This window comes from Myxine glutinosa, chromosome 3, assembly GCF_964187855.1.
Source record: "Myxine glutinosa chromosome 3, kmMyxGlut1.1, whole genome shotgun sequence".
NCBI lineage: Eukaryota > Metazoa > Chordata > Myxini > Myxiniformes > Myxinidae > Myxine > Myxine glutinosa.
Genome location: NC_136263.1, coordinates 189610182 through 189636141, shown reverse-complemented (window position 1 = coordinate 189636141; position 25960 = coordinate 189610182). Strand labels below are relative to the sequence as shown.

The following is a 25960-nucleotide window of genomic DNA, read 5'->3' as shown; positions in this document are numbered from 1 at the left end:
ATAGAATATTTGCACCTTCCTGGACAGAATCTGTTGCATGCTTGGATGTGTGTGGTGCAAGTCTCTTGGCTGCTGAACAGGACGACGAGTACGGATCCATGTATCACAGAGATGCCTCAATATGGCGTTGACATTGATCCTGCGAGGTCCAGTGAGTGTGTTTACAGTTGTCTGAGCAGTTTGAAAACGATTGCTTAGATGGGTCATGCGGATGTGATGGACCTGCGCGGAAGTCGTTATCCTGTGACGGCCACTTGTTGACATATACATTTGTTGCTTCAGTGGTTTGATAACGTACCTTCTGAGGTCATAAACAGTTCCTCCCTTCAGGTTAAAGAGCCTTACAACATGGCTCATAGAAGACCCTGCTTGAAAGTGTGCAATTATTTGATTCCTCTCATTTTCTGATAAATATCTAATTATATTGGATTATTAAATAATATAATCGGTATGTTTTTTGGAAGTTACACATGCTGGTGTCTCGGCAAGAATGTTTCAAATTTGCTCGGAATGCCTTGTGTCATCTCAGAAAAACCTACGTGTACATGAGTTGCATGTGCTGAATGATTATTGCATGAGGCAACTAGAATGGCACTCGTTAGAGCAACGAATCACGCCTCCGCCAGGTTGAACAGTTTACGTTTTGTATCATACTGATAGGCTGATCTGCATCCGGATCTGAACCAAAATCTAATTGGCTTGTTCTTGTCACCGACACAAGTCATCCACCTAATTTTGTCAAAACTCTTCCACAAGTTTTTGAGATATCGTGCTATATATTATTTTTGGCCACATATCTCAAACGTGAACCATCACTTAAATTAAATAATTGAAAGAATCTCGTATCCGGATTCAGATCTTCACCAAAATTGAATCAATTTGACCTTGTCACACAACCAACCTGTCTACGAAGTTTCGTCTGTATCTGTCCACAAGTTTTTGAGATATCGTGCTCACAAACAGACAGACAGGGGTGAAAACATAGCCTCCGTCCACATTCGGTGGCGGAGCTAATTACATGACATGGAAACCTACAATCAGGTGTTCTGCACATCCCAATTGATTAATGAATAAATCAAATATATCCCTTACAGCCCAATCACTTGGTCATTGTCGTGCCCAAATATCAGCTTCCTAACTCAAAAGCTGCCTGAGATATTGAAATAAATACGTACGTAATATATTGATAATAATCAAGTAATTAATCAATTAATTGATTCATAAAAAAACCAAAAAATACAGTTTTTGCCAAAGCACGTGCTCACTATTGTTGCGAAATTTTAGCTTCTTAACTCAAAGGATGGCTGAGATATCACCCAAACAAACAAGAAAACAAACAAACAAGCAAGAAAGAAAAACAAACAAACAACAATACAAACGGAATGAAAGCTGAGTACTCCCTTTCAGCGCGAGTCATCGCCGGGCCCCCTTCGGTGCCCGACGATGACGTCATGCAGCGCCTGGAGATGGAATAGGAAAGGAGCGGTGTACAATAAAATTGGACAAAGAGAAACTGATATTCACAGAGTGAAGGATATAATTATAAGGGGTGAGACATACCAGGCAGAATATCTCTTGCTGGTGTGATAACTTGGGCCTCTTGGCTGATATGAAAAGCATGGCTAGAAGGGCAGCGGCCTTGTGAACGAGTCACCCCATGAGGAAGTGTGGAGAGGCTTAATGCTTGCAGCAAGTCTGTGGTTTCACCTGTAGGGGAGAAAAGGAAATATGGGAATAAAGCAAGAACATGAAAAGCAGTCTTTAATTTATGTTATTAATTATTATAATTATTACTCTATGCTGAATGTTGGTTCTGCTGAAGCAATTTCTTGACTAGGGTTACAATTCTGGATTGGTTGCCCCCCTGACTCAGGAAACATGACTGAGTATGCAGAAATTTGTAATTTGGCCAGGTTACGAGTGATCGCTTGCTACTTCATTGTGCTACTCTTAACTTATTGCATTGTCATTATTGTCATTCATTCTCAGCATGATCGTACATGATAAAATAGTTCTTCAAGATATTCAAGGTTTGTGTCTGCTACAGCAATGAGGACAGGTATGAGGATAAGGATTGAGCGAGAGACAGAGAGATAGAGATAGAGTTGGACATATCAACAGAGATGGAGATAAACTGGCTGCAGTCAACTATATGCGGGTTCAATGGCCACGGTCTCTTGCAAACAACAATTTGGCCTTGTTTCAGTCAGCTTATCGAGCCACAAACGTATTGACGTGTTTCCGCGATGTCAAACCTGAGGGGCAAAGACTCACAAATAAGTGATGTCATTGGAAAATTGTCCACAAATATTGCCGAGTTTACGTGATGTCACATCCGCTGGGCAAAGACTCACAAGGAAGTGATGTCATCGGAAACTTGTCCATTGTTGAATATTCAATGTGACAGTTGTGGTAGTTTCTCATCACTGAAACATTACTTTCTTTAGCAATTCATTTTTGGAAGGAACTTTACAGAAACCAGGAACCGCCAAATCCTGGTGGTGTCTGGTCAAATCTGTTTCTGGTATTTGTTCCTCCTCCATCCCCTTCCTTACCACAAATGGATCCACAGCTGACACTACCCATGAAAAAGCTGAATGCCTCAACTCTGTTTGCTTCAAAATCTTGTGTCCCAAACCCATTGCTCTCTGGACCCACTTTACATTGTCGTACCCAACTGCTCCTGGACTCTGTGTCCTTCTCTCCTGACAAGGTGGATAAGTTTCTGTCAAACCTCGACTCTGATTCTGCAACGGGACCAGACGGCATCAGCCCACTGGTCCTAAAATCCTGCTCTGCCGCTCTCATCTCACCCGCTCTCTGTTCTCTTCACCCTCTCTTTTGCTCAAGGTCATCTGCCATCAGCTTGGAAATCAGCAAACATTACCGCTTTACATAAAAAAGGTGCAAAAAGAGATCCTTGCAACGACAGACAAATCAGCCTGCTCCCAATAATCAGCAAGGTCATGGAATCAATCATCGCTTCGGATATTAATCATTCCTCTTCTCCAATGGCTTGATCTCTGATCATCAATTTGGTTTCAGACCAGGTCATTCTACTCTGGACATGCTCATTCTGCTATCTCAACAATGGATGGAGGTCCTCAATGACAGACAAGAAATCAGAGCCCTCTCCCTTGACATATCTTGTGCCTTCGATATGGTCTGGCACCCCGCGAAGCTCAACAAACTCTCCTCTTATGGTATCCATGGAAACCTCCACGCATGGCTTGCGGACCTCCTCACCGGTCACAGTCAATGTGTGGCCCTGAATGGAATTCTCTCTTGTCCCCTTCCTATTCAGGCTGGAGTTCCTCAAGGCAGTGTTCTGGGCCCTGTGCTTTTTTTGGTATTCATTAATGATCTCTTTGACTCTCTGGAAAATCTTTCGATCTCTTTGCTGATGGCTCTACTCTCTGCCGCTCCATACCTCATCCCTCAGATCGGCCGTCTGCAGCCTCCTCACTCTCTGCAGACCTGGACAAAATCACAGACTGGTCAAACAAGTGGAACATGTCTTTCAATCCTGACAAATCTCACCCTCTCACTATGTCTCTCCGAAAAGACCGACTGGACAACCCTCCCATCCACTTTCTGAATAATCCACTCCAAGAAGTTCTGTCACTCAAGCTTTTGGGTCTCACTATCTGCCATGATCTTTCCTGGGAAAATCACATTTCCAACCTGGCCTCCAAAGCCAGTTGACGACTGGGCATCCTCCATCGTGCAAAGTCCTTCCTTGGCACACCTGAGCTCCTCACCACGTACAAGGCTTTCATCCATAGCTCAATGGAATACTGCTCTCCGCTCTGGGCTGGTGCTCCTGCCTCACACCTAGCTCGTCTTCACGCTGTTGAAACCAAAGCTTTCAGAATCATTGGAATCTCCCGTGATGAATCTAACTCCGAGGGCCTTTCACTCGCTCACCGCAGGCAGGTTGGTGGTCCTTCTGTCTTCTACCGACTCCTCTCCGGCCTTGCTCCCCCAGCTCTCTCTGGGCTCTGTCGCCCAAATATTCTTTCAGGTCGCACAAGATCTGCCAGCAACCCTCTTCTGGTGAAACTGCCAAAATCAAGATTATCTGCTCACCTTCACTCTTTCATTCCACTTTTCTCCCACCTCTGGAACAAACTCCCACACTCTCTTCAATCCCACCCCTCCCTCCAGGTCTTCAAACCAGCTGTTCACCACCATCGCCTATCTTCCCATATCCAAAACGTTGATCTTTTCTACCCTCGTTAATTCACCTTCAAAACTTCCCCATCACCCCTCCCCTCTAAATCTACCCCATTGCCCCTCCCCTCCAAATCATCCCCATCACCCGTCTCCTTCAAATCTTCCCCCTTGCCCCTCCCCTCCAAATCTTCCCAATCACTCATTCCTTTCAAATCTCCCCCCACACCCCTCCCCTCCGAGACTCTCCCTCGCTCCTCCCTTCCTAGACTCCCCTCTCACCCCTCCTCCTCAAAGCGTCCTCCCCGCTTCTTCCCCCTTCCAACCTTCACCTTCATCTCCCTCAAACTTCTGCCTCGCTCTTCCCCCTCGTCAAATAACACCTCACTGCGCCTCTCCCAATCACCATCAAACCTTTTGTCCAGCCCATTCTTCCCTTTCTCCAAGCTATTCTGTAATCTCTGACACACCTTCAACAGCTCTCCGTACCTCTTCCTCCTCTTCCACATCTTACCCTACCGCTCCCCCCCCCCCCCTGTTCTGTATCCGATGCTCCCCCTTCCTCTTCCTTAACAGTATGGACCTCAAACATCCGGGGCCTTCGCTCAAACTTGTCTGATCTCTCCATACAGGTTGCTTCTGACAAACCAGACGTGATCTGCTTAACAGAAACTTTCCTCCTTCATGATGTCTCTGATTCCTTAGTATCTCTCCTAGGTTACTCACTCCTCCGGTATGATAGACCTGAGCTTCGTCCTGGAGGTGGGGTTGCTATCTTTATAAAAAAAACTCTTCCTCAATCGCCCTGCACTGCCCTCTCTCCACCTCACCCCCAGGAATACCTTTGGCTACGGCTTCCCCTTCGCTCCCACCTTTTCTTCATATGTGTGTTGTACCGTGCACCAAACAGTGATGACTCCATCTACATCTCGCTGTCTGAGAATATGGACCAACTTCTATCTACCCATCCCAACTCTCTCTTCCTCATATGTGGTGATTTCAACTGTCACCATGCCAGTTGGCTGGGTGTGGGTACCTCTCTCACCAGCCATGGCTCTTCAGCAAAGGACTTCTGTGACTCACTGGGACTGACACAATCTGTCAATTTCCCGACCCGGATTTCAGTCAACGGAGCATCTTCTCTTCTGGACTTGGTTATGACTAACTTCCCTGAAAATGTCTGCTGCTCTTCTTCTGCTCCAATCGGCTCTTCTGATCATGTGCTTGTTAAAGTGGACATCTCTCTGCCCATTCTCAGCGAGCCTCCTCAGCGTCGACGAGTCTGGCATTTCACTCAGGCCAACTGGCACGGTTTTCAAGCAGCCATCAATCATCTGGACTGGTCTCCCATCTCTACCGCCTCTGACATCAACTCATCCTGGGAATTCTTCCAAAGTAAATTGCTCTCTCTCATGCACAGATTTATCCCATCTCGTCTTCAGTTGTCATACCCTTCCTCCCGTCCATGGTACACGGAATCTTGTGGTGAGGCTATTGCCCAGAAACAACTTGCTTTCGTCTCCTGGAAAGCAAATCCAACGGAAGGAAATCTCATTTCCTTTCACAAAGCCCGAAACAAGTGTGTGTCCACCCTCAGGAGAGCCAGGAAACAATATCTCTCCGTTCTCAGGACCGAACTCTCTTATCTGTCTCCCTCTTCCAAATCCTGGTGGCGTCTGGTCAAATCTGTTTCTGGGGTTTGTTCCCCCTCCATCCCCTCCCTCACCTCAAATGGCCACACGGCTGACTCCGCACGTGAAAAAGCTGAATGCCTCAACTCTGTGTTTGCCTCTAAATCTTGTGTCCCAAACCCATCCCTCTCTGTACCCACCGTACCCAGTCGTACCCAGCTGCTCCTGGACTCTGTGTCCTTTCCTCCTGAGAAGGTGGAAAAATTTCTGTCAACCCTCGACTCGGATTCTGCAACTGGACCTGACGGCATCAGCCCACGGGTCCTAAAATCCTGTTCTTCCGCTCTTTCACTCCCTCTCTCTGTTCTCTTCACCCTCTCTTTTGCTCAAGATCATCTTCCATCTGCTTGGAAATCTGCCAACATCACCGCTTTGCACAAAAAAGGTGCAAAAACAGATCCCAGCAACTACAGACCAATCAGCCTTCTCCCAATTATCAGCAAAGTCATGGAATCCATCATTGCTTCAGATATGAAATCTTTCCTCTTCTCCAATGGCTTGATCTCTGATCATCAATTTGGTTTCAGACCTGGACACTCTACTCTGGACATGCTGCTTCTGCTTTCTCAACAATGGATGGAGGTCCTCAATGCCAAACAGGAAATTAGAGCAGTCTCCCTTGACATATCACGTGCCTTCGATACGGTCTGGCACCCCGCTCTGCTCACCAAACTCTCCTCTTTTGGTATCCATGGAAATCTCCACGCATGGCTGGCGGACTTCCTCTCTAGTCGTAGTCAACGTGTGGCCCTGAATGGGTTTCTCTCATCTCCTCTTCCTGTTCAGGCTGGAGTTCCACAAGGCAGTGTTCTGGGCCCTGTGCTTTTTCTGGTCTTCATCAATGATCTCTCTGACTCTCTTGAAAATCCTCTGTATCTCTTTGCTGATGACTCTACTCTCTGTCGCTCCATTCTTCATCCCTCAGATCGGCAGTCTGCAGCCTCCTCGCTCTCTGCAGACCTGGACAAAATCACAGACTGGGCAAACAAGTGGAACATGTCTTTCAATCCTGACAAATCTCACACTCTTACGATGTCTCTCCGAAAACACCGACTGGACAACCCTCCCATCCACTTTCTGAATAATCCTCTCCAAGAAGTTCTGTCACTCAAGCTTTTGGGTCTCACTATCTGCCATGATCTTTCCTGGGAAAACCACATTTCAAATCTGGCCTCCAAAGCCAGTCGCCGACTGGGCATCCTCCGTCGTGCGAAGTCCTTCCTTGGCACACCTGAGCTCCTCACCACATACAAGGCTTTCATCCGCAGCTCAATGGAATACTGCTCTCCCCTCTGGGCTGGTGCTCCTGCCTCACACCTAGCTCGTCTTCATGCTGTTGAAACCAAAGCATTCAGAATCATTGGAATCTCCCGCGATGAAGCTAACTCCAAGGGCCTCTCACTCACTCACCGCAGGCAGGTTGGTGGTCTTTTCGTCTTCTACCGACTCCTCTCTGGCCTTGCCCCCCCAGCTCTCTCTGGGCTCTGTCCCGCAAATATTCCTACAGGTCGCACAAGATCTGCCTGCATCCCTCTTCTGGTCAAACTGCCAAAATCAAGACTCTCTGCTCACCTTCACTCCTTCATTCCTCTTTTCTCCCACCTCTGGAACAAACTCCCTCACTCTCTACAATCCCACTCCACCCTCCAGGTCTTTAAAACAGCTGTTCACCACCATCTCTTATCTTCCCCCATCCAAAACCTTGATCTCTTCTACCCCCGCTAATTTCACCCCAATTCCACTTTTTTGAAATACCAACTTCTGTCCTGGAAGTCCTTGGTGTCCTTGTGTTTTATACTTCTCCCTCCCCCCCCCCCCCCCCTTCCCACGCCTCCTCCCCCCAAGCCCTCTCCCTTCCACACATCTCCCTGCTCTCAAATGTTGTGTTTGTGTGCTTCCCCTTCTCTCCCCATCTTGTCTTCCGCTCCCTCTTTTTATATATTTTCTTTGTCTGGTTGATTTGTTTGTGAAGTAAATGTTAGCTCTTTCACGAGCCTCGATTCAGTATACAAAAACCCCAGATCCATTTTTCTGAAATACCGACTTCTTTCCTGGAAGTCCTAGCAGTGTCCATTTCTTTTATACCTCTCCCACCCCCCCCCCCTCTCCACCCTTCCCCTTCCCCTTCCCCCTCCTCCCAAGCCCCCTCCCTCCCACAGATCTCCCGATGTCCCTTTTCTCTTCTGTTGTACTTGTGTGCTTCCTTCTATCTCCCTATCTTGTCTCCCGCTGCCTTTATTATATGTTATATGTGTCCGGTTATCTTTTTGTGATTAATGTTAGCTCTTACATGAGCCTCGATCTTGTATGCAATAGATATATATAGTATGCAATAGATATATTAATATATATATATATATATATATATATATATATATATATATATATATATATATATATATATATATATATATATATATACGTACATATATATATATATATATATATATATTTATAGTTCACACATGATGATACAAAAGGTATTTAAACCTTTTTTTAAAGCGAAAATATATAGACGCAGACGCATAGCCGGCATTGCGATAGTTCGCAACCCCTTTGGGAAAAGACTAATTAACAAACTAAAATTTTATTTTCAATCTTATCTACACCAATTCCAAAATCAAATCCACAACATGACAATATTTTTTTACAATACAATGCGTTTTTTTTTTTAAATTAAACATAGGGGCAATACCCCTGGCCCTCACCTGGTCGAATAAACAGTATACTGCACTGACTAAGGGTATTTTAAACCAATATGAATGGTTGCTAGAAGACAGCGCAGCATGTAGAATCATATTAACATAATCATAAGAAGTTAAACAAACAAACAAAAAAACTCGGGTGATTAAGGTTGTGGTCAAGTTTCATCAGACCCACTTTGACCCCCGTAGACTCCCTTAAACTTCTATTTTCTTCGTGCCGTGAACAAACTTCGATACATCATGAGTGATGAAGGTTGTCATCAAGTTTCATAGAAATATTGTGTATACTTTCAGAGAAAAAAGCAAATACATATTTTGGGGGATCAAACCTGGATGCACTTTGACCCCCGGTAGACCCCCTTGCACCCCAATTTTTTTAATGCTGTGTACAAACTTTAGTCACAACACAACAAATATAATTTGTGCCAAATTTGATCGCAATCCCTTCAGCTGTTTCGGAGAAGAAGTTTCAAGTGTTTACTGATGGACGGACTGACGGACGGAAGGACGACGCGCCATCGCATAAGCTCCCCTGAACTTCGTTCCAGGTGAGATAAAATGATGAAATGAAAAAATTATTAAATTATCATTTTAAAATGATTAGTTTTACACTACCTGCACCAATTCCAAAGTAAGAAAATCAAATGCGTAACATGACAGAAGTAAATCCACTGACAAAATGCACATGTAGAACACGTTTTTTTTTCTGCCTGTTCTTTTTTCATGAAGGCAGCAGCTGGCCACCTGTGTTTTACCAACAAGTGGGCCAGTTGGTCCATTGGACCAAATTTTCATTGGTCTTCATGGCCTCATGGCATACTTGCCTGCTGTACTGCTGCAAGGAGGTGGATACTTTGAGACCGAAGAGGTCTCCGTTCCACCTTCTGAAACCCCGCATATGGAGAAATGGAGATATCCCAACCCGCATATGGAGATAACAAACAACACACACACACACACACACACACACACACGCACACACAGTATGTAGAGTAATCCACTGGCACATCTGCAAAAATTACAATATCCCAGTTCCACAAAATTCAAGGTAACACAAACCAAAAGCGACACAAACCAAGAGTGATAATTGAAAGCAAGGACATAATGCTCACTTATGACCTGATTATCCCATCCAGTGGGAACATAGAAAACAAAGCACTGTGACCAGACAGTACTCAGGAACAAAAAGGAAAATGAGGTATTGCAAAGAAGAAAAGTAAAAGAACAAAAGAAGGGGGGAAGAGGTAAGGGTAGGATAATAGGAAGGGTGAAGGGAAGGGGGGAGAGAGGAAGGGGGGAGAGGGGAAGGGAGGAAGGGAAAAAGGAGGGAGGAAGGGAGAGGGCAGGAGGAAAAGGAGAGGGGAGGGGGAAGTAAAAGAGGAAGAGTATGAGTATGGAGAGATGGGAGAGGAAGGGGTGAGATATACTGTGTGTGTGTGTGTGTGTGTGTGTGTGTGTGTGTGTGTGTGTGTGTGTGTGTGTGTGTGTGTATACAGTCACGTGAAAAAGTAAGTGCACCCAATGTAAAGTATTGACGTTTTCAACATATTTCAACATACAGCTATTTGATCTTCATTTCAATGATATTGATAGATAAAGGTGATATAATATAACAAATATCATGAAACATTTACATTTTGTAGTCCATTGTATAATTTAAATAAACATAAATGCAAATTCCGCATGTGGAAAAAGTAAGTACACCCCTACATTTATCACTACTTCAAATACCTAAAATTAGAATCAGGTGCAGCAGCTCAGGTGCAAATGATTAGAACATCGTTAGACAGGATCTTGGAGGAACCTGTCTTATTTAAACATCAGACATTTAGTTTGGTTTGCTCTTTGTTGTTGAAGTGTGCGGCGTCACCATGCCTAGATCAAAAGAGCTCTCTGAGGCCTTCAGAAAGAAGGTTATAGATGCCTATGAGTCTTGGAAGGGATTTTAAAAGATCTCCAAACAATTTGAAATCAATCATTCGACTGTGCGGAAGATCATCTACAAGTGGAGAAGATTCCAAACAACTGCCAACTTGTTCAGGCCAGGCCGCCCCAGCAAGTTCAGCCCGAGAGCAGACCGCAAGATGCTGAAAGAAGTCTCTAAGGACCCCAGAATGTCATCACGCGACCTACAGGTAGATCTTGCCACTGTTGATGTCAAAGTGCACGAGTCTACCATTAGAAAGAGGCTGCACAAATTTGATCTACATGGGAGGTGTGCCAGGAGGAAACCTTTGCTGTCCAGAAAGAACATCAGGGCAAGACTAAAGTTTGCCAATGAACACCGAGGCAAAGACCAACACTTCTGGAACAATGTGCTCTGGACAGATGAGTCAAAGGTAGAGCTATTTGGCCACAGTACCAGAAGACATGTTTGGCAAAAACCAAAGACAGCATTTGACCACAAGAACCTGATACCAACTGTAAAGCATGGTGGTGGAAATATTATGGTTTGGGGCAGCTTTGCTGCATCAGGGCCTGGGAAGCTCACCATCATAGAATCCACTATTAATTCTTCATTGTACGAGAGGGTGCTTGAGGATAATGTGAGGCCATCTGTCGGAAAGTTGAAGCTCAACCGAAGGTGGACCTTGCAACATGACAATGACCCTAAACATACCAGTAAATCCACCAAGGAATGGCTGAAAAGAAAGAAATGGAGGGTTCTGGAATGGCCAAGTCAAAGCCCGGATCTAAATCCCATCGAGATGTTGTGGGGGGATTTGAAACGAGCTGTGCATGCAAGAAACCCCTCAAACATCGCACAGCTGAAAGAATTCTGCATGGAGGAGTGGGCAAAAATTTCTCCCAGTCGATGTCAGAGACTGGTAGACAGTTATAAGAAACGCCTACTTGAGGTTGTTTCTGCCAAAGGGGGCAATACCACCTATTAGAGCCAAGGGTGTACTTAGTTTTTCCACATGTGAAATTTGCATTTATGTTTATTTAAATTATACAATGGACTAAAAAATGTAAATGTTTCATGATATTTGTTATATTATATCACCTTTATCTATCAATATCATTGAAATGAAGATCAAATGTGCCTCGTATGTTGAAATATGTTGAAAAAGTAAAACTTTACATGGGGTGTACTTACTTTTTTACATGACTGTATATATATGGGGGGGGAGGGGGAGGCTTTGACATGCCCCTCAGTTTTGGGGGGGGAGGAGAAGGGAAGGAGCGCAAATTTACCTGTTCGAAGTGCTTTAACCTCAGCGTTGGCCAAGTAAAAAAGGGAATTGTAATAACCTCTGCCATCACCAGCAGGTGGGATTGCACAGTACACAGCCATTGACATAGAAAATTTACGCCCCACCCCATCGGCGACCCCACACCTCCACATACGGCCGTGTTACCCACAACACAAAGTTGTATTTGTACCCCGAGTTTGTAACTTAAAAAAATATGTGGGAGAGAGAGATATAGAGAGAGATATAGAGAGAGATATAGAGAGAGATATAGATAGCGATAGCGAGAGAGAGAGAGAGAGAGAGAGAGAGAGAGAGAGAGAGAGAGAGAGAGAGAGAGAGAGAGACCTTGACTTTTGTATCCTTTTATTATAAAAGTATAAAACCATTCCACAAAGCAGTATTAAACCAAGAAACAAGTTCAAAGAAACATTGTATAAGGATCATGAACACACCAAAAAAGAACAATGGATATTCAAAAGAAACCAGCAAGTATAAAAATTTTACAAACCAAAGATGAGGACACAAACAGAAACCACAAACAATTTTAAAGGAAATGCTCATGCAAGAGCTATGAACACATCAAGAGCAAATTAAGCGTTTTTTTTTGTTTGTTTTTTTTTTTTTTTTGTATACAAGATCGAGGCTCGTGAAAGAGCTAACATTAATCACACAAAAAGACAAACCGACACACAAAACACAAAAAACAAGGGGAGCGGCAGACAAGATGGGGAGAGAGGGGGAAGGACACAAAAGAGAGGGGGAAGAGGGGGAAGGACACAAACACAACATTTGAGAGCAGGGACATCGGGAGGACTTGGGGGGAGGTGGGAGAGGAATAAAACATATGAACACTGCAAGGACTCTGGGGTGAATTACCGGGGGTAGAAAAGATCAAGGTTTTCGATGGGGGAAGACAAGAGATGGTGGTGAACAGCTGTTTTAAAGACCTGGAGGGTGGAGTGGGATTGAAGGGAGTGGGGGAGTTTGTTCCAGAGGCGGGAGAAAAGGGGAATGAAAGAGTGAAGGTGAGCAGAGAGCCTAGACTTTGGCAGTTTAACCATAAGAGGGTTGCAGGCAGATCTTGTGCGACCTGAAGGAATATTGGGGGGACAGAGCACAGAGAGAGCTGGGGGAGCAAGGCCGGAGAGGAGTCGGTAGAAGACAGAAAGACCACCAACCTGCCTGCGGTGAGTGAGTGAAAGGCCCTCGGTGTTGACTACATCGCAGGAGATTCCAATGATTCTGAAAGCTTTGGCCTCAACAGCGTGAAGCCGAGCAAGGTGTGAGGCAGGAGCACCAGCCCAGAGGGGGGAACAGTATTCCATTGAGCTGCGGATGAAAGCCTTGTATGTGGTGAGGAGCTCAGGTGTGCCAAGGAAGGACTTCGCACGACGGAGGATGCCCAGTCGGCGACTGGCTTTGGAGGCCAGCTTGGAAATGTGGTTTTCCCAAGAAAGATCATGGCAGATAGTGAGACCCAAAAGCTTGAGCGACAGAACTTCTTGGAGAGGATTGTTGAGAAAGTAGATGGGAGGGTTGTCCAGTCGGTCCTTTCGGAGAGACATTGTAAGAGTGTGAGATTTGTCAGGATTGAAAGACATGTTCCACTTGTTTGACCAGTCTGTGATTTTGTCCAGGTCTGCAGAGAGTGAGGAGGCTGCAGACTGCCGATCTGAGGGATGAGGAATGGAGCGACAGAGAGTAGAGTCGTCAGCAAAGAGATAGAGAGGATTTTCAAGAGAGTCAGAGAGATCATTGATGAAGACCAGAAAAAGCACAGGGCCCAGAACACTACCTTGGGGAACTCCAGCCTGAACAGGAACAAGCGTTTAATTAAATTAAGCGAAAAATTGAGAAAGGGAAAGAGAGAGGGGGAGAGAGAGAAGGGGAGAGAGAGAGGGGGAGAGAGGGAGGGAGAGAGAGAGACTTTTTTTTATTTTTTTTTATTGGTGATCCCAATGCGATCCAAATGGACAGACCAGGAGATAAACCTCGCACAACCAGTAGCCGGGAGCGACAGAGCATCCGTGTGCTTCCCAACCGTGTTCCTTTCTGAACGCACCATGTAACACGTCACCATGTTCACTGCTGGAGGAATGTTTGTGAACGCATCACATCATAACACTTTTCCGATATGTTTTCCTTGATGAACTTGGGGACTCGTGAGCCACTCCAGAGGTGTTGGTAAAAGGCCGATCGTAATGGGCAGGTGCTCCATCTTGGAGGTGCTCCATCTTGGAGGTGCTCCATCTTGGAGGTACGCCATCTTGCAGGAACGCAATGTTGCAGGTTGTCCATCTTGCAGGTTATCCATCTTGCAGGTGCTCCATCTTGCAGGTTATCCATCTTGCAGGTGCCCCATCTTGTAGGTTCTCCATATTACAGGTGCTCCATCTGTATGACGCTTTGGAGTTGCAAGCTTTCTGGGGTTACAGCGGTGATCCGTTCACTCATTTACCCCCGGGTCGAACTGTAACCCCCCCCCCACAAATTTGGAGAGAGAGAGAGAGAGAGAGAGAGAGAGAGAGAAAGAGAAAGAGAAAGAGAAAGAGAAAGAGAAAGAGAAAGAGAAAGAGAAAAAGAGAAAGAGAAAGAGAAAGAAAAACAGTGTTTATATATATATATTATATATATATATATATATATATATATATATATATATATAAAATATATATTGTTACGGTTTTTAGAACATTCACTTGTAAATAATAATAAGCCTTGTAAATATCCCCCTTTGTAAAGGTTGCACCCAAGTTAGGCCATGTACAACACGTAGGACACCGTAGAAACCTCTCGTTATTTCATTAGTCTATGTTTCAGTTAAGGATCTATTTCCAATAGTTGAATCTGCATTGTATTAATTAAATAAGAGTAGGCCCCAAAGTTCCTTTCAAAAGCGGTGCGAGTGGTTTTCTATCCCGCAAGCCGCCATAAGCCACGCGGCCGAGTTGGAGAAGAAGGGGGAGGAGCGCCAGGAATGAAGGCGTGGCCCATCAACGCACCATCAAGGGGCGGAGTCCGGGAGCCCTCGCGACCAATCAGGGCCGAGGAGAGCTCACCGGTGGGTGTGTCCTAAAAAGCGGCGGCTTGATATGTAAAAGCCCGATATAAGCACCGCCGGTGACTACTTTAAAAGATGAGCCAGGGAGAGAGAAGGAGTCGAACATCAAAAGATGAGCCAGGGAGAGAGAAGGAGTCGAACATCAAAAGATGTGCCCGGGAGAACGAGAGAGCCAGATGAACCCAGTGGATGGTAAGAGCAGATGAGCAAAGTGAGAGAGAGAGAGGGTCGGTCCGCTACCACGACGATAATAATCGCGCTGCTTGCCAGATTTCGCCGCGAGCCGAAGACGTGGACCGGAGTGGAGCGTGCACCTGGAGCGGGACCCCGACGCCTGTGCCATCTGCCGGACCATCCTTCCCTGCCATCTGCATGAACCTTCTCTTCCTTCCCACCACTACCCTTTCGTGTAAGTCTGTTCGTTGTCTTGGGAGTGTTATATAAGAGTGTCTAAGCTTGCCCTGTGTCCTTTTATTTCCTCTACTTGTATATTCTTGCCCTTTCGTTTCCTCTTTAATCATTACTGTATAAATAAACCATATTTGTTCTTTCTTTACCCCTTTTGGTTTCTTCTCATCCGATCACTTTCGTCCTGTCCCCAATTGATATCCGTGGCACGATTTGGCAGAACCGCTCAGGATCGGGTTTAGTCTTCTTGTTAACGGCCCGAGTCGCAGCTCACTTCGCTCGGCGCATCCATTAACGCTGCGGCTCGGGTGGAAATTATCTCCTCGCTTACGGTCGGTCCTAGTAAGCAGGTATTTGGGACTTCATTGACTAATGACCCTGGCTACTACCGACCGGAAGTGACGTCATAGTTTCCAGGATCGGAGACGGCGAGTGTAAAAGACAAGGGGATTAACCCCCACTTGGTAAGGGGAGCGCCGTACTCTGAATCCGTAACAATATATATATGTATATATATATATATATGTATATATATATATATGTATATATATATATATATATATATATGTATATATATATATATGTATATATATATGTATATATATATGTATGTATGTATATATATATATATATATATATATATATATATATATATATATATATATATATATATATATATGTATGTATATATATATATATATTATATATTAGTATGTGTAATTTGGTTCTCCAACATAATGAGCGAACGTCATGACTTCATCGCCACGCATGTCCGCATTGCCTGCCAAGCTCCGGAGGGGCCATCTAGCAGGGCGTCATTGTGGATGTTAAATTCAGATACTGTCACAAGTGTATGCAAAACTCACAGTTGCCGACCTGGTTTCGCCCTTGTTGGGGCTTCATCAGGGCAACGCAGTGAGACTTGCATACTCTTATGACTCTGAAAACCTTTCAGTTTCTAATTAGTTACTCCCAACCGCATCCAGGTCGACTCCATATAGTGAGTGGATACCAGAGATAATGTTACCGTGTGGCAGGCGGTGCTTATCGCTCCCAGTAAGGTGCAGCAGTCGTTCTATGGGACACCTTGCTGGCAGTTCCCCACTGATGGTATGAAGTCGCATAATGACTGATTATATATATATTGTTGTGGTTTTGGAATAAAGGTTAATTCCCCCTCGTAGGTAGATGCACCACAACATGAAGCCTCGTGACAGTTCAGTTATTTCTTCGTAAATGTAAGCGTAGTCCTTTCCTGTGTTTAGTTTTGCGTTGAGCAGGCCCGTACGTAGGGCGGTTCTTTTGGCGATAGCATGCCACGTGGCAGGCCTGAACAAGTCTACCGAGGCTGAAGGGAGGCGCTGCAGGAGGAGTGGCCGGTAAGCACGAGCTGCCAATCAGGGCTCGAGGGGAGTGGCTAACCACGACGGCCAGAGGCGGGGTTTGGAACATTCGAGTGAGACTTTGGGGCGGGCCATAAAACCCTGCTCCGAGTCCCCCCACCTCAGAGCAGTTGAGTTCCCTGTGAGTTGAGTCCGCAGTTGAGTTGAGTCCTGGCAGAGCAGAAGAGAACAGTTGAGGAGAGAGACGGGAGATGAGTCAGAGTCGTGTGCTGAGTTACAGTTCCCTGTGAGACGAGTTACAGTTCCCCGTGAGAGTGAGTTGGGTTGAGCTTGAGAACGCGAGTGGAGCTGCAGAACGAGCGAATTGAATTGCCTATTGTACACGAACTTTCCCCGTGCCCTGCGCTCTGCGCTGTATTAATCGCGCGCTCGAGAGGACGACCCGCGCCGGGCCACAGACGCACGATTTCCTCCTGTCTGCCTTCGCCTGCATACGTGCCGTGAACATCTGAGGGCTACACCCGGCGAGCTGCCCGGGAGCGACCGACGGCAAAGCGCGCTTGGCTCGCGAACTTCTTCTCTTCTTTTCCCCGTGTGAGTGAGTGGGCCCTTTGTCTGGGATTTTAGTTAACATTGTTAAGCATCTGCTCTGTGTCCCCTTTCCTTTATCCTGATCATTGTACAGTAATAATAAATTGTGTTCTTCCTCTGATTTGACCGTTCTCGTCCCTTCCATCAATTGGCTTTGCATGGTACGAATAGAACCACTCGAATCGGGTTCCATAAAAGTAACAGCACGAGTCACGTGAGACGCATACCGCTCGGGCGTACTCGATTAAGCGTGGCTTGTGCAAGGTTCGGTCCCCGCTTTCGTGGCAGCGTGGGTTAAAGGGACGTGCGAAGTTGTCCCGATACCCTTTTTCACGCTTGCTCCGGAAGTGGCGATTCGGCCTCGCAGACCCGAAGACCCAGGGGGAAAAAGGGGTTTAATCCCCCCTTTGTAATGGGAACGGCCTTCGGGAGATCCGCAACAATATATATATATATATATATATATATATAGATAGATATATATATATATATATATATATATATATATATATAAATATAAGTATGTATATTTATAATAAACTGTGAGTTTTACATACACTTATGACAGTATCTGAACTAAGATCAAAAATTATGCTCTGTCGGAGGGTTCTCTTGAGAGCTTGACAGGCAGAGCGTACATACATGGTGGTGACGTCATTACGTGCACTCATTGAAAGCTGCAGAACTGAAATTATATTTGGATAAATATATATATATATATATATATATATATATATATATATATATATATATATATATATATATATATATATATATATATATATATATATATATATATATATATATATACACGTATGTATATATATATATATACGTATGTATATATATATATATATATATATATATATATATATATATATATATATATATATATATATATATATTGTTATAGATCGCGGTTAGATGTTATAGACCGAGCGGTGGTGTAAGACCGCGACCTAACAAAACTCACCCGATTCCACCCGAACTTTGGCCGTATCGCACCGTAGCTGCCCAATGGGGAAAAGACAAAGGCGACGAATGCAAAGAGGAAAAAGAAGGCAAAGAAAGGTTTGGAAATACGACTGAATTTATTGGCTATTTACACACAAGCAAAAAGAAAGCAATCAAGGTTTATTTACAACACATAAGACGCAGGTGACACAGGGAAAATACTAGCTTATACAGACTTAATTAACCCAGGACAGAACAAACAAAAGACGGACTCACGCGGGGAATTGCAGGAGGTGGATGGCTGGAGGTGAACGCTTGGTGGAGCCAACGCGGAGCTTGGTGGAGCTGAACGCTTGGTGGAGCCAACGCGGAGCTTGGTGGAGCTGAACGCTTGGTGGAGCCAACGCGGAGCTTGGTGGAGCTGAACGCTTGGTGGAGCCAACGCGGAGCTTGGTGGAGCTGAACGCTTGGTGGAGCCAACGCGGAGCTTGGTGGAGCCAACGCGGAGCTTGGGGGATTGGTGTGACGGGTTCTCTCTCCTTCCTTAGTCCCACCCAGTCCAACAACTTCCTCTCGTGCTTCAGGACTCTTTCTTTCTTGGTCCCTCACTCTTTACCACCGACTCCTCACCGCAACCAACGCAACCACTTGACCACCACCTCTACTGACTGACTCTTCACCACTCTGCACTTGACGACCGACTCCCAACCAACTCAGACCAACTCAAAGTCCAACTCCAGGCCTTTCTGTCTTCTGCTCTCCTCTGTAAAAACGCATCTCTCCTGGCCACACCCCTGCCTTGGGTTATATAGGCCCCCGCCCCTCAACCTTTGCGAACCTCCCCGGCCGCTCTTCCTCCGCCCTCTGTAGCCAAACCCCTGGCTCATGGTTGGTCGAGCGGGGCTGGTTCACTCCTCCCCTCTCTGACGAGGTGGGGAAACGCCTTCCTTCCCCCAACCCTGCCTCGTGGTCAATGGCGGCAATTGGATCGGAGGTAATATGGGATGGAGATTTTGGGGATGGGAAGGAAAGGGGATCTATTCTCTTTCACTGGTGCAATGGAGTATTTCAATTAATGGAAGACACAGCCTTACGCTAATACACATAATAAGGATATAACTGTCAAAAGAAAGGATATATCGTGTCCTGCATGTATGTTTTATGGACTAACTACGGAAACGCCCTTTGACCTTTATACAACCACAAACGGAGGGAGGAGGGGTGATATTTTACAACAACCTTTTACAACAACATTTTACCACAACAACAAAATAAAAAAACATTCTCATATCCACAACACTGCACCCTCCTCCCCTTAGGCACGTCCCGGGCCTATTACTTTTACCTTAGTGTGGCATGTAGGTGTAGTTCCCTCTACTTTTAGCCTGACCCTGAGTGCGACAGTTTTAAAACATAAATAAATGTGTCCCGCTGCTCCATTGCACCCTGCCTAACAGACTTACGCCCACAGTTAACCGAATTGCGGAATGGTCTTCAAACTATACACTGACGGTGGGAAGCATTATTTACACTGACGCTATTTTTATTTACAAAACTAACCCAGGACCTGTAATTGTTCTTTCTTGGGGGGGAGACAGTCTGTTCTGCATCAATGCACCATTAAAGCACCCAAAAACGCACCAATACACACCCAAGCACCAATCGGTGCAGTCACCATTGTTCAATGAATGTTCAATAAAAATAAAATCAACAACCCCTAACCCTGCAGGTGTCTCTTGCTCTTCGGCTCCCCCTGCTGGTGATTATTATTTGTCTTCCAGATGTTGTCATTTTCATTTTGCTTTGCTTACTGGCGGCCTATTTTCAATAAAGTGTGCCCAATGTGTCCCTTTTTTATTTTCTTTTATTTATGGCCCACAGGGCCGACTATGTGTGGTTCACCTGTGGGGCATCGGTGCCCTGTGGCCAAGGTCCGCCAGCAAGATTTCGGGCCCTCTTGGCCGGTTCCAGCAGAGGGGCCATGCCCCAACCCATGGGGTCCATAAGTGGTGCTCGGCCACAGGCATGTGGTCCATAATGTGGTGCATCGATGCAGACAGCTGGTTCTGGGAATTTCGGGCGCACAATGGCCGACCCACGCACGCTCCCCTCGGCGCCCAACGGCGCACAGGTCATGTGGGAGACAAAAGGGGAAAGACAATTGAGCGAGGGGTAAGGTCACAAGGGTACACATCAATAAGGCAATGCAAGGCGAAATGCGTACGGAGGGCGAAGTGAGAAAGCTCGTCCCTACCGTACGTCACCCCCCTGTTACCTAGCCCACCCTTGCCCTTACCCCATATGTACAAAACCTACACATTACCAATTCGTCACTACTGTCACGTCTTCCCCATATTTCCCCTATACCAAATTCGTCACCACAATCCCTCTACTTCAAAAATTTGCCATCATCAATTCATCATCAATCCTCATAAGGAGGAAGAGATGGAATTACGCACAATGTCACACCCACGTCATGATGCGTCTCACATTCCAAACATTTGCACAGTAAAAATAATTAAACATGGCATGGTGTGGAGTACCTGTCACCTCAGGTGAGTGGATGCAGATGGTGCGAGGAGATCCTTCATCCTAACTATCCTCTAAATGATTTTAACACACTTTACACTACCCGGGGTCTTTCTCTGGCCAAACCATTGGCCCTCTTACACTATGGGTTCTAAAAACCAATTCCCATTGGCCAAACTGTGGTGCTTTTCAATTTGGGGTCTCACTCCCCCGATTCATCTCCCGGTGCCCTCGCACAATTTCTGGGCTGTGGCGTGTACCTCTCCCAGCGGGTCTACCCACCTGCACACCTCCACCACTGCAGTTGCCACCCGAGCTTACCTAGCTCCTCACCCTAACCTATCTAACTGGGGCAGGCCCCTCCTGGCTCTGTCACCCCATGGTGCCCTCTGGCACTGGGCTACCCGGGTCCATCCTCCGGATCCTCGGGCCCCATCCACAACAACTACTACCGGCTCCCAGAGCCCACCTGCGGCCTCACCTGGCCGACATCCTTACAGTGGTGGAGTGCCCAAACCAACTACACACACTAACAGGCTACACGCCCAGCCATTTCCACAACACCAACGCACCCATCCACATACCATTCTGTCACCCGCACCACAGATGCCAATATCCAACTACAATTTACCTATACCCTCTACCTAACACTTACACTACCCGCCCCGGGTACTCGTGAAAGGGGTCCACTCTTCCCCCATCCACACCTTCGCACCATCCACTCCACTCCACAATTTCCACCATACTCACTCCACGACCATCCATTCCAATACTCCATACCATTTATTCCATACACCTGTCTTTCATTCACCTGTCGTTGCACACCTGTGCAATCCTACCTGGTGCCACCTGCACCCTCCTCCTCTCCCTGGACCAGTTGGTCAACACAACACACAATCACCACTACTCCCTCATACACTGCTCCACACACCTGTCCAGTTGCACACCTGTGCAATCACACCTGTTCAATTCTCACACACACGGCATCATCTCAGCTAACTACTCCCTTCTAAAACTTGCGCTTCCCAGTCGTCCCTTTAAACTATTGCGCTCCCACGTCATTATCATCCACACTAATCTACCTGCGTCCCCACTACAGGTATCAGTCACTAACTAAACTTAACGTTACCTAATGTCATCTTCTAGGGCCCTATCCATATAACCTAACCCACCCGGGCTAGTTTTCACTGCCATACACCCCATAAACTATAGCTCCTTTGCCCCCACCTGGGAAGGGTGGCAGGGATGCCAGCCTTACCCACCGGGCCCATCGCTCACTACCAATTTTGCACATCAAATTTCAACAAATCAAAAATTTGCCAATCACTACTCATCATCTGCCAATCATTACTGCCAATCCTTTGCCAATCATCAAATTTTGTTTTTCTCTAATTTTGGGTCCAAAACACTATCACTATCACGATCACCATCATCACAGTCCGCTATATCCTAGCCTCGGTGCGTCATGACATCATTAAACTCGGCTTCGTAAAGCCGAGCAATGAATTCGGGTGGTTTGGTTGCCTGCAGGTTGAATCCGTCCGGCTTTCGGTTCAAGGGAGGTGGTTTGGTTGGACCGAGATTCCACGCACCATCTCGGCGCGGCACCTTGCGGTCCCGGGCCCGATGGCTCCATCTCCCCTGGTCGGAACCCCGTCCCCACGAGGGGGCACCGTTCCGCTTCCTCCCACTCGCCCTCGAACCGGACCGGTCGCCTCGCCCGACAAAGCCCGGACTCGACCGTGCGGGGCGGGGCCAAGCCCGAATCGGCAACGACGCTTCGAAGAGAAACGACGCAGCTTCGATCGACGCCGGGCCTCGCACCCAACCAAGCACCCCTCGCACCGAGTGCTCGCATCGGCTATCCGTCGCTCTAACCACTAAACCGGTTACCATCGATGCTTCACTTGCATGCTTACAAGCATACGCTACCCCTTTCACCCTCACAAAACCTGGCGTTCCAAGTCCAACGCCGTCCGTACATTCCACCAACGCTCTCTCTGTTACACACCACACCTCTTGCGCACACTCTCCCGTTACACCCTCTGTAACACTCACCACAGGTGTACACTCTCTCGTTACTTCCTCCGTAACACTCACCACAGACGTACACTTTCTCGTTACATCCTCTGTAACACTCACCACAGGTGTACACTCTCTCGTTACTTCCTCCGTAACACTCACCACAGGTGTACACTCTCTCGTTACTTCCTCCGTAACACTCACCACAGACGTACACTTTCTCGTTACATCCTCTGTAACACTCACCACACCGCGCTTCCATGTACCCCCTCGCACACGCGCTTCGACCGGCTCACTCCTGACGGCACACTCACTCCTCGGCGTGCACTTTTTCCTCACACACCCCATGGTCGGACATTCTCGCACACCTCTTTTTTCGCACACCTGACCTGTCACACACTTCACCAACGGCCTTTCACGAACACCCGGATCCAAACCAATCCCCAAGCCGACTGAATCTTTCCTCACATCATATACATTGCCACTCACCTCCGTACCTTGTCTCCGCACCTCCTTTGCCACCTGCAAACTTTTTATTTGGTTAGTGAGCATCTCATCATGATTTGAACACAGACTTTGTACATTATCCATTTCTCCCTGCAATTCCCGGGCTACCTCCGTCATCTCTTCAATTTCAATGCCCACTTCCGCTTTTTCTTTACTCACCTCGACGACCGTTGGCTTTAATAAAATTCCCTCTACCTCATCGGTCGCCGGCTTTTCCAAGCCCCGGGTCGCGATTTCTACCCCCGTCATTGTACCCGTGCTTTCCTCCGCTTCGCTCAACCAGCGCTTTTCGACTCGCGTTACCTCCTCGTGCACCCCTGGGACCCTTTCGCCCACCATGCGATCCATGGTCTCCCCACATTTTTGCATGCGGTCACCCATTCTGTTGTTTATTGCTTCCATTTTATTACTCAATTTCTCCCCGTTTATTCTCAGCATCTCGGCGAATTGCGCCATGAAGGCTTGCATTTGGACCACCGTTGGTAGTACAAAGGGTGCGGCCGCAGCTGCCCCCTCAACCACGTGCGCGAGGCCGCCATTTTGTGCACCTGATACACCCTCAACCACACCTTCTTTACTCTCCTCCACCATTTTTTTTCCTAAGTCCTGGGTCGATTCTACCCCGTCTATCTCTCCCACCGGCATCCCGTCGCCTTGAACAGCCATGGCGCGATTTCAAAATTCGGGTTTTGCTTTAAAAAAAAACCAATTTCGGCAGCTCGTAATTTTGACCAAAATTTTTTTTCTAGATGTTTTAAAAATTTGGTTCGGGCCCCGAATCTCACTCCCAGACACCAATTGTTATAGATCGCGGTTAGATGTTATAGACCGAGCGGTGGTGTAAGACCGCGACCTAACAAAACTCACCCGATTCCACCCGAACTTTGGCCGTATCGCACCGTAGCTGCCCAATGGGGAAAAGACAAAGGCGACGAATGCAAAGAGGAAAAAGAAGGCAAAGAAAGGTTTGGAAATACGACTGAATTTATTGGCTATTTACACACAAGCAAAAAGAAAGCAATCAAGGTTTATTTACAACACATAAGACGCAGGTGACACAGGGAAAATACTAGCTTATACAGACTTAATTAACCCAGGACAGAACAAACAAAAGACGGACTCACGCGGGGAATTGCAGGAGGTGGATGGCTGGAGGTGAACGCTTGGTGGAGCCAACGCGGAGCTTGGTGGAGCTGAACGCTTGGTGGAGCCAACGCGGAGCTTGGTGGAGCTGAACGCTTGGTGGAGCCAACGCGGAGCTTGGTGGAGCTGAACGCTTGGTGGAGCCAACGCGGAGCTTGGTGGAGCTGAACGCTTGGTGGAGCCAACGCGGAGCTTGGTGGAGCCAACGCGGAGCTTGGGGGATTGGTGTGACGGGTTCTCTCTCCTTCCTTAGTCCCACCCAGTCCAACAACTTCCTCTCGTGCTTCAGGACTCTTTCTTTCTTGGTCCCTCACTCTTTACCACCGACTCCTCACCGCAACCAACGCAACCACTTGACCACCACCTCTACTGACTGACTCTTCACCACTCTGCACTTGACGACCGACTCCCAACCAACTCAGACCAACTCAAAGTCCAACTCCAGGCCTTTCTGTCTTCTGCTCTCCTCTGTAAAAACGCATCTCTCCTGGCCACACCCCTGCCTTGGGTTATATAGGCCCCCGCCCCTCAACCTTTGCGAACCTCCCCGGCCGCTCTTCCTCCGCCCTCTGTAGCCAAACCCCTGGCTCATGGTTGGTCGAGCGGGGCTGGTTCACTCCTCCCCTCTCTGACGAGGTGGGGAAACGCCTTCCTTCCCCCAACCCTGCCTCGTGGTCAATGGCGGCAATTGGATCGGAGGTAATATGGGATGGAGATTTTGGGGATGGGAAGGAAAGGGGATCTATTCTCTTTCACTGGTGCAATGGAGTATTTCAATTAATGGAAGACACAGCCTTACGCTAATACACATAATAAGGATATAACTGTCAAAAGAAAGGATATATCGTGTCCTGCATGTATGTTTTATGGACTAACTACGGAAACGCCCTTTGACCTTTATACAACCACAAACGGAGGGAGGAGGGGTGATATTTTACAACAACCTTTTACAACAACATTTTACCACAACAACAAAATAAAAAAACATTCTCATATCCACAACAATATATATATATATATATATTGTTACGGTTTTTAGAACCTTCACTAGTAAATTTTAGAAAATGTATCCCTTATAAATGTCCCCCTGTAAATATCCCCATCAATTGGTTTGCTAAAGATCGCACCCTAGTTAGTCCATGAACAACACGTAGCGAACCATAGGACCTCTTCGTAGTTATTTCATTATTATGTGTTTCAGTTAAGGACCTGTTCCCAATAGTTGAATCTGTGTTGCATTAATCAAATAAGAGTAGGCCCAAACTTCCCTTCAAAAGCAATGCGAGTGGTGTTCTAACTCCCCACCAGCCGCCATTGGCCATGCGGTCGGGCCGATAAAGAAGGGGGAGGAGCCACCAGAACAAGGTGTGGCAAGTCGGCTCGTCATCGGAGGTGGAGTCAGCAAGCCCTTACCGGCCAACCAGCACCGCGGTGAGCCAACCGGTAGGGGTGCCCTCGGAGCCCGCGGCTTGATACGGCCACGAGCGATAAAGGCGGGTGCGGGGGACTGCTTAACCAGATGAGTGATCCAGCCGAACTGAGTTGAGAGAGAGAGTTGGAGAAGGTACGAGTTGGATGAGTTGGAAGAGTTGGAAGAGAGTTGGACGAAGAAGGCAGAGAGAGACGAAGCTGCGCG

At 46.7% G+C, this 25960-nt stretch overlaps 1 protein-coding gene across 1 annotated transcript in view; it reads right to left on the bottom strand.

The window, feature by feature from the left end:
• LOC137422950 (uncharacterized) overlaps positions 1 to 25960 on the bottom strand; it is a 295425-nt gene that overhangs the window by 225822 nt on the left and 43643 nt on the right. The window contains exon 2 of the mRNA XM_068109635.2: positions 1561 to 1707. Coding sequence (XP_067965736.2) covers positions 1561 to 1707 — 147 coding nt within the window. The remainder of the gene's footprint in view (positions 1 to 1560; positions 1708 to 25960) is intronic.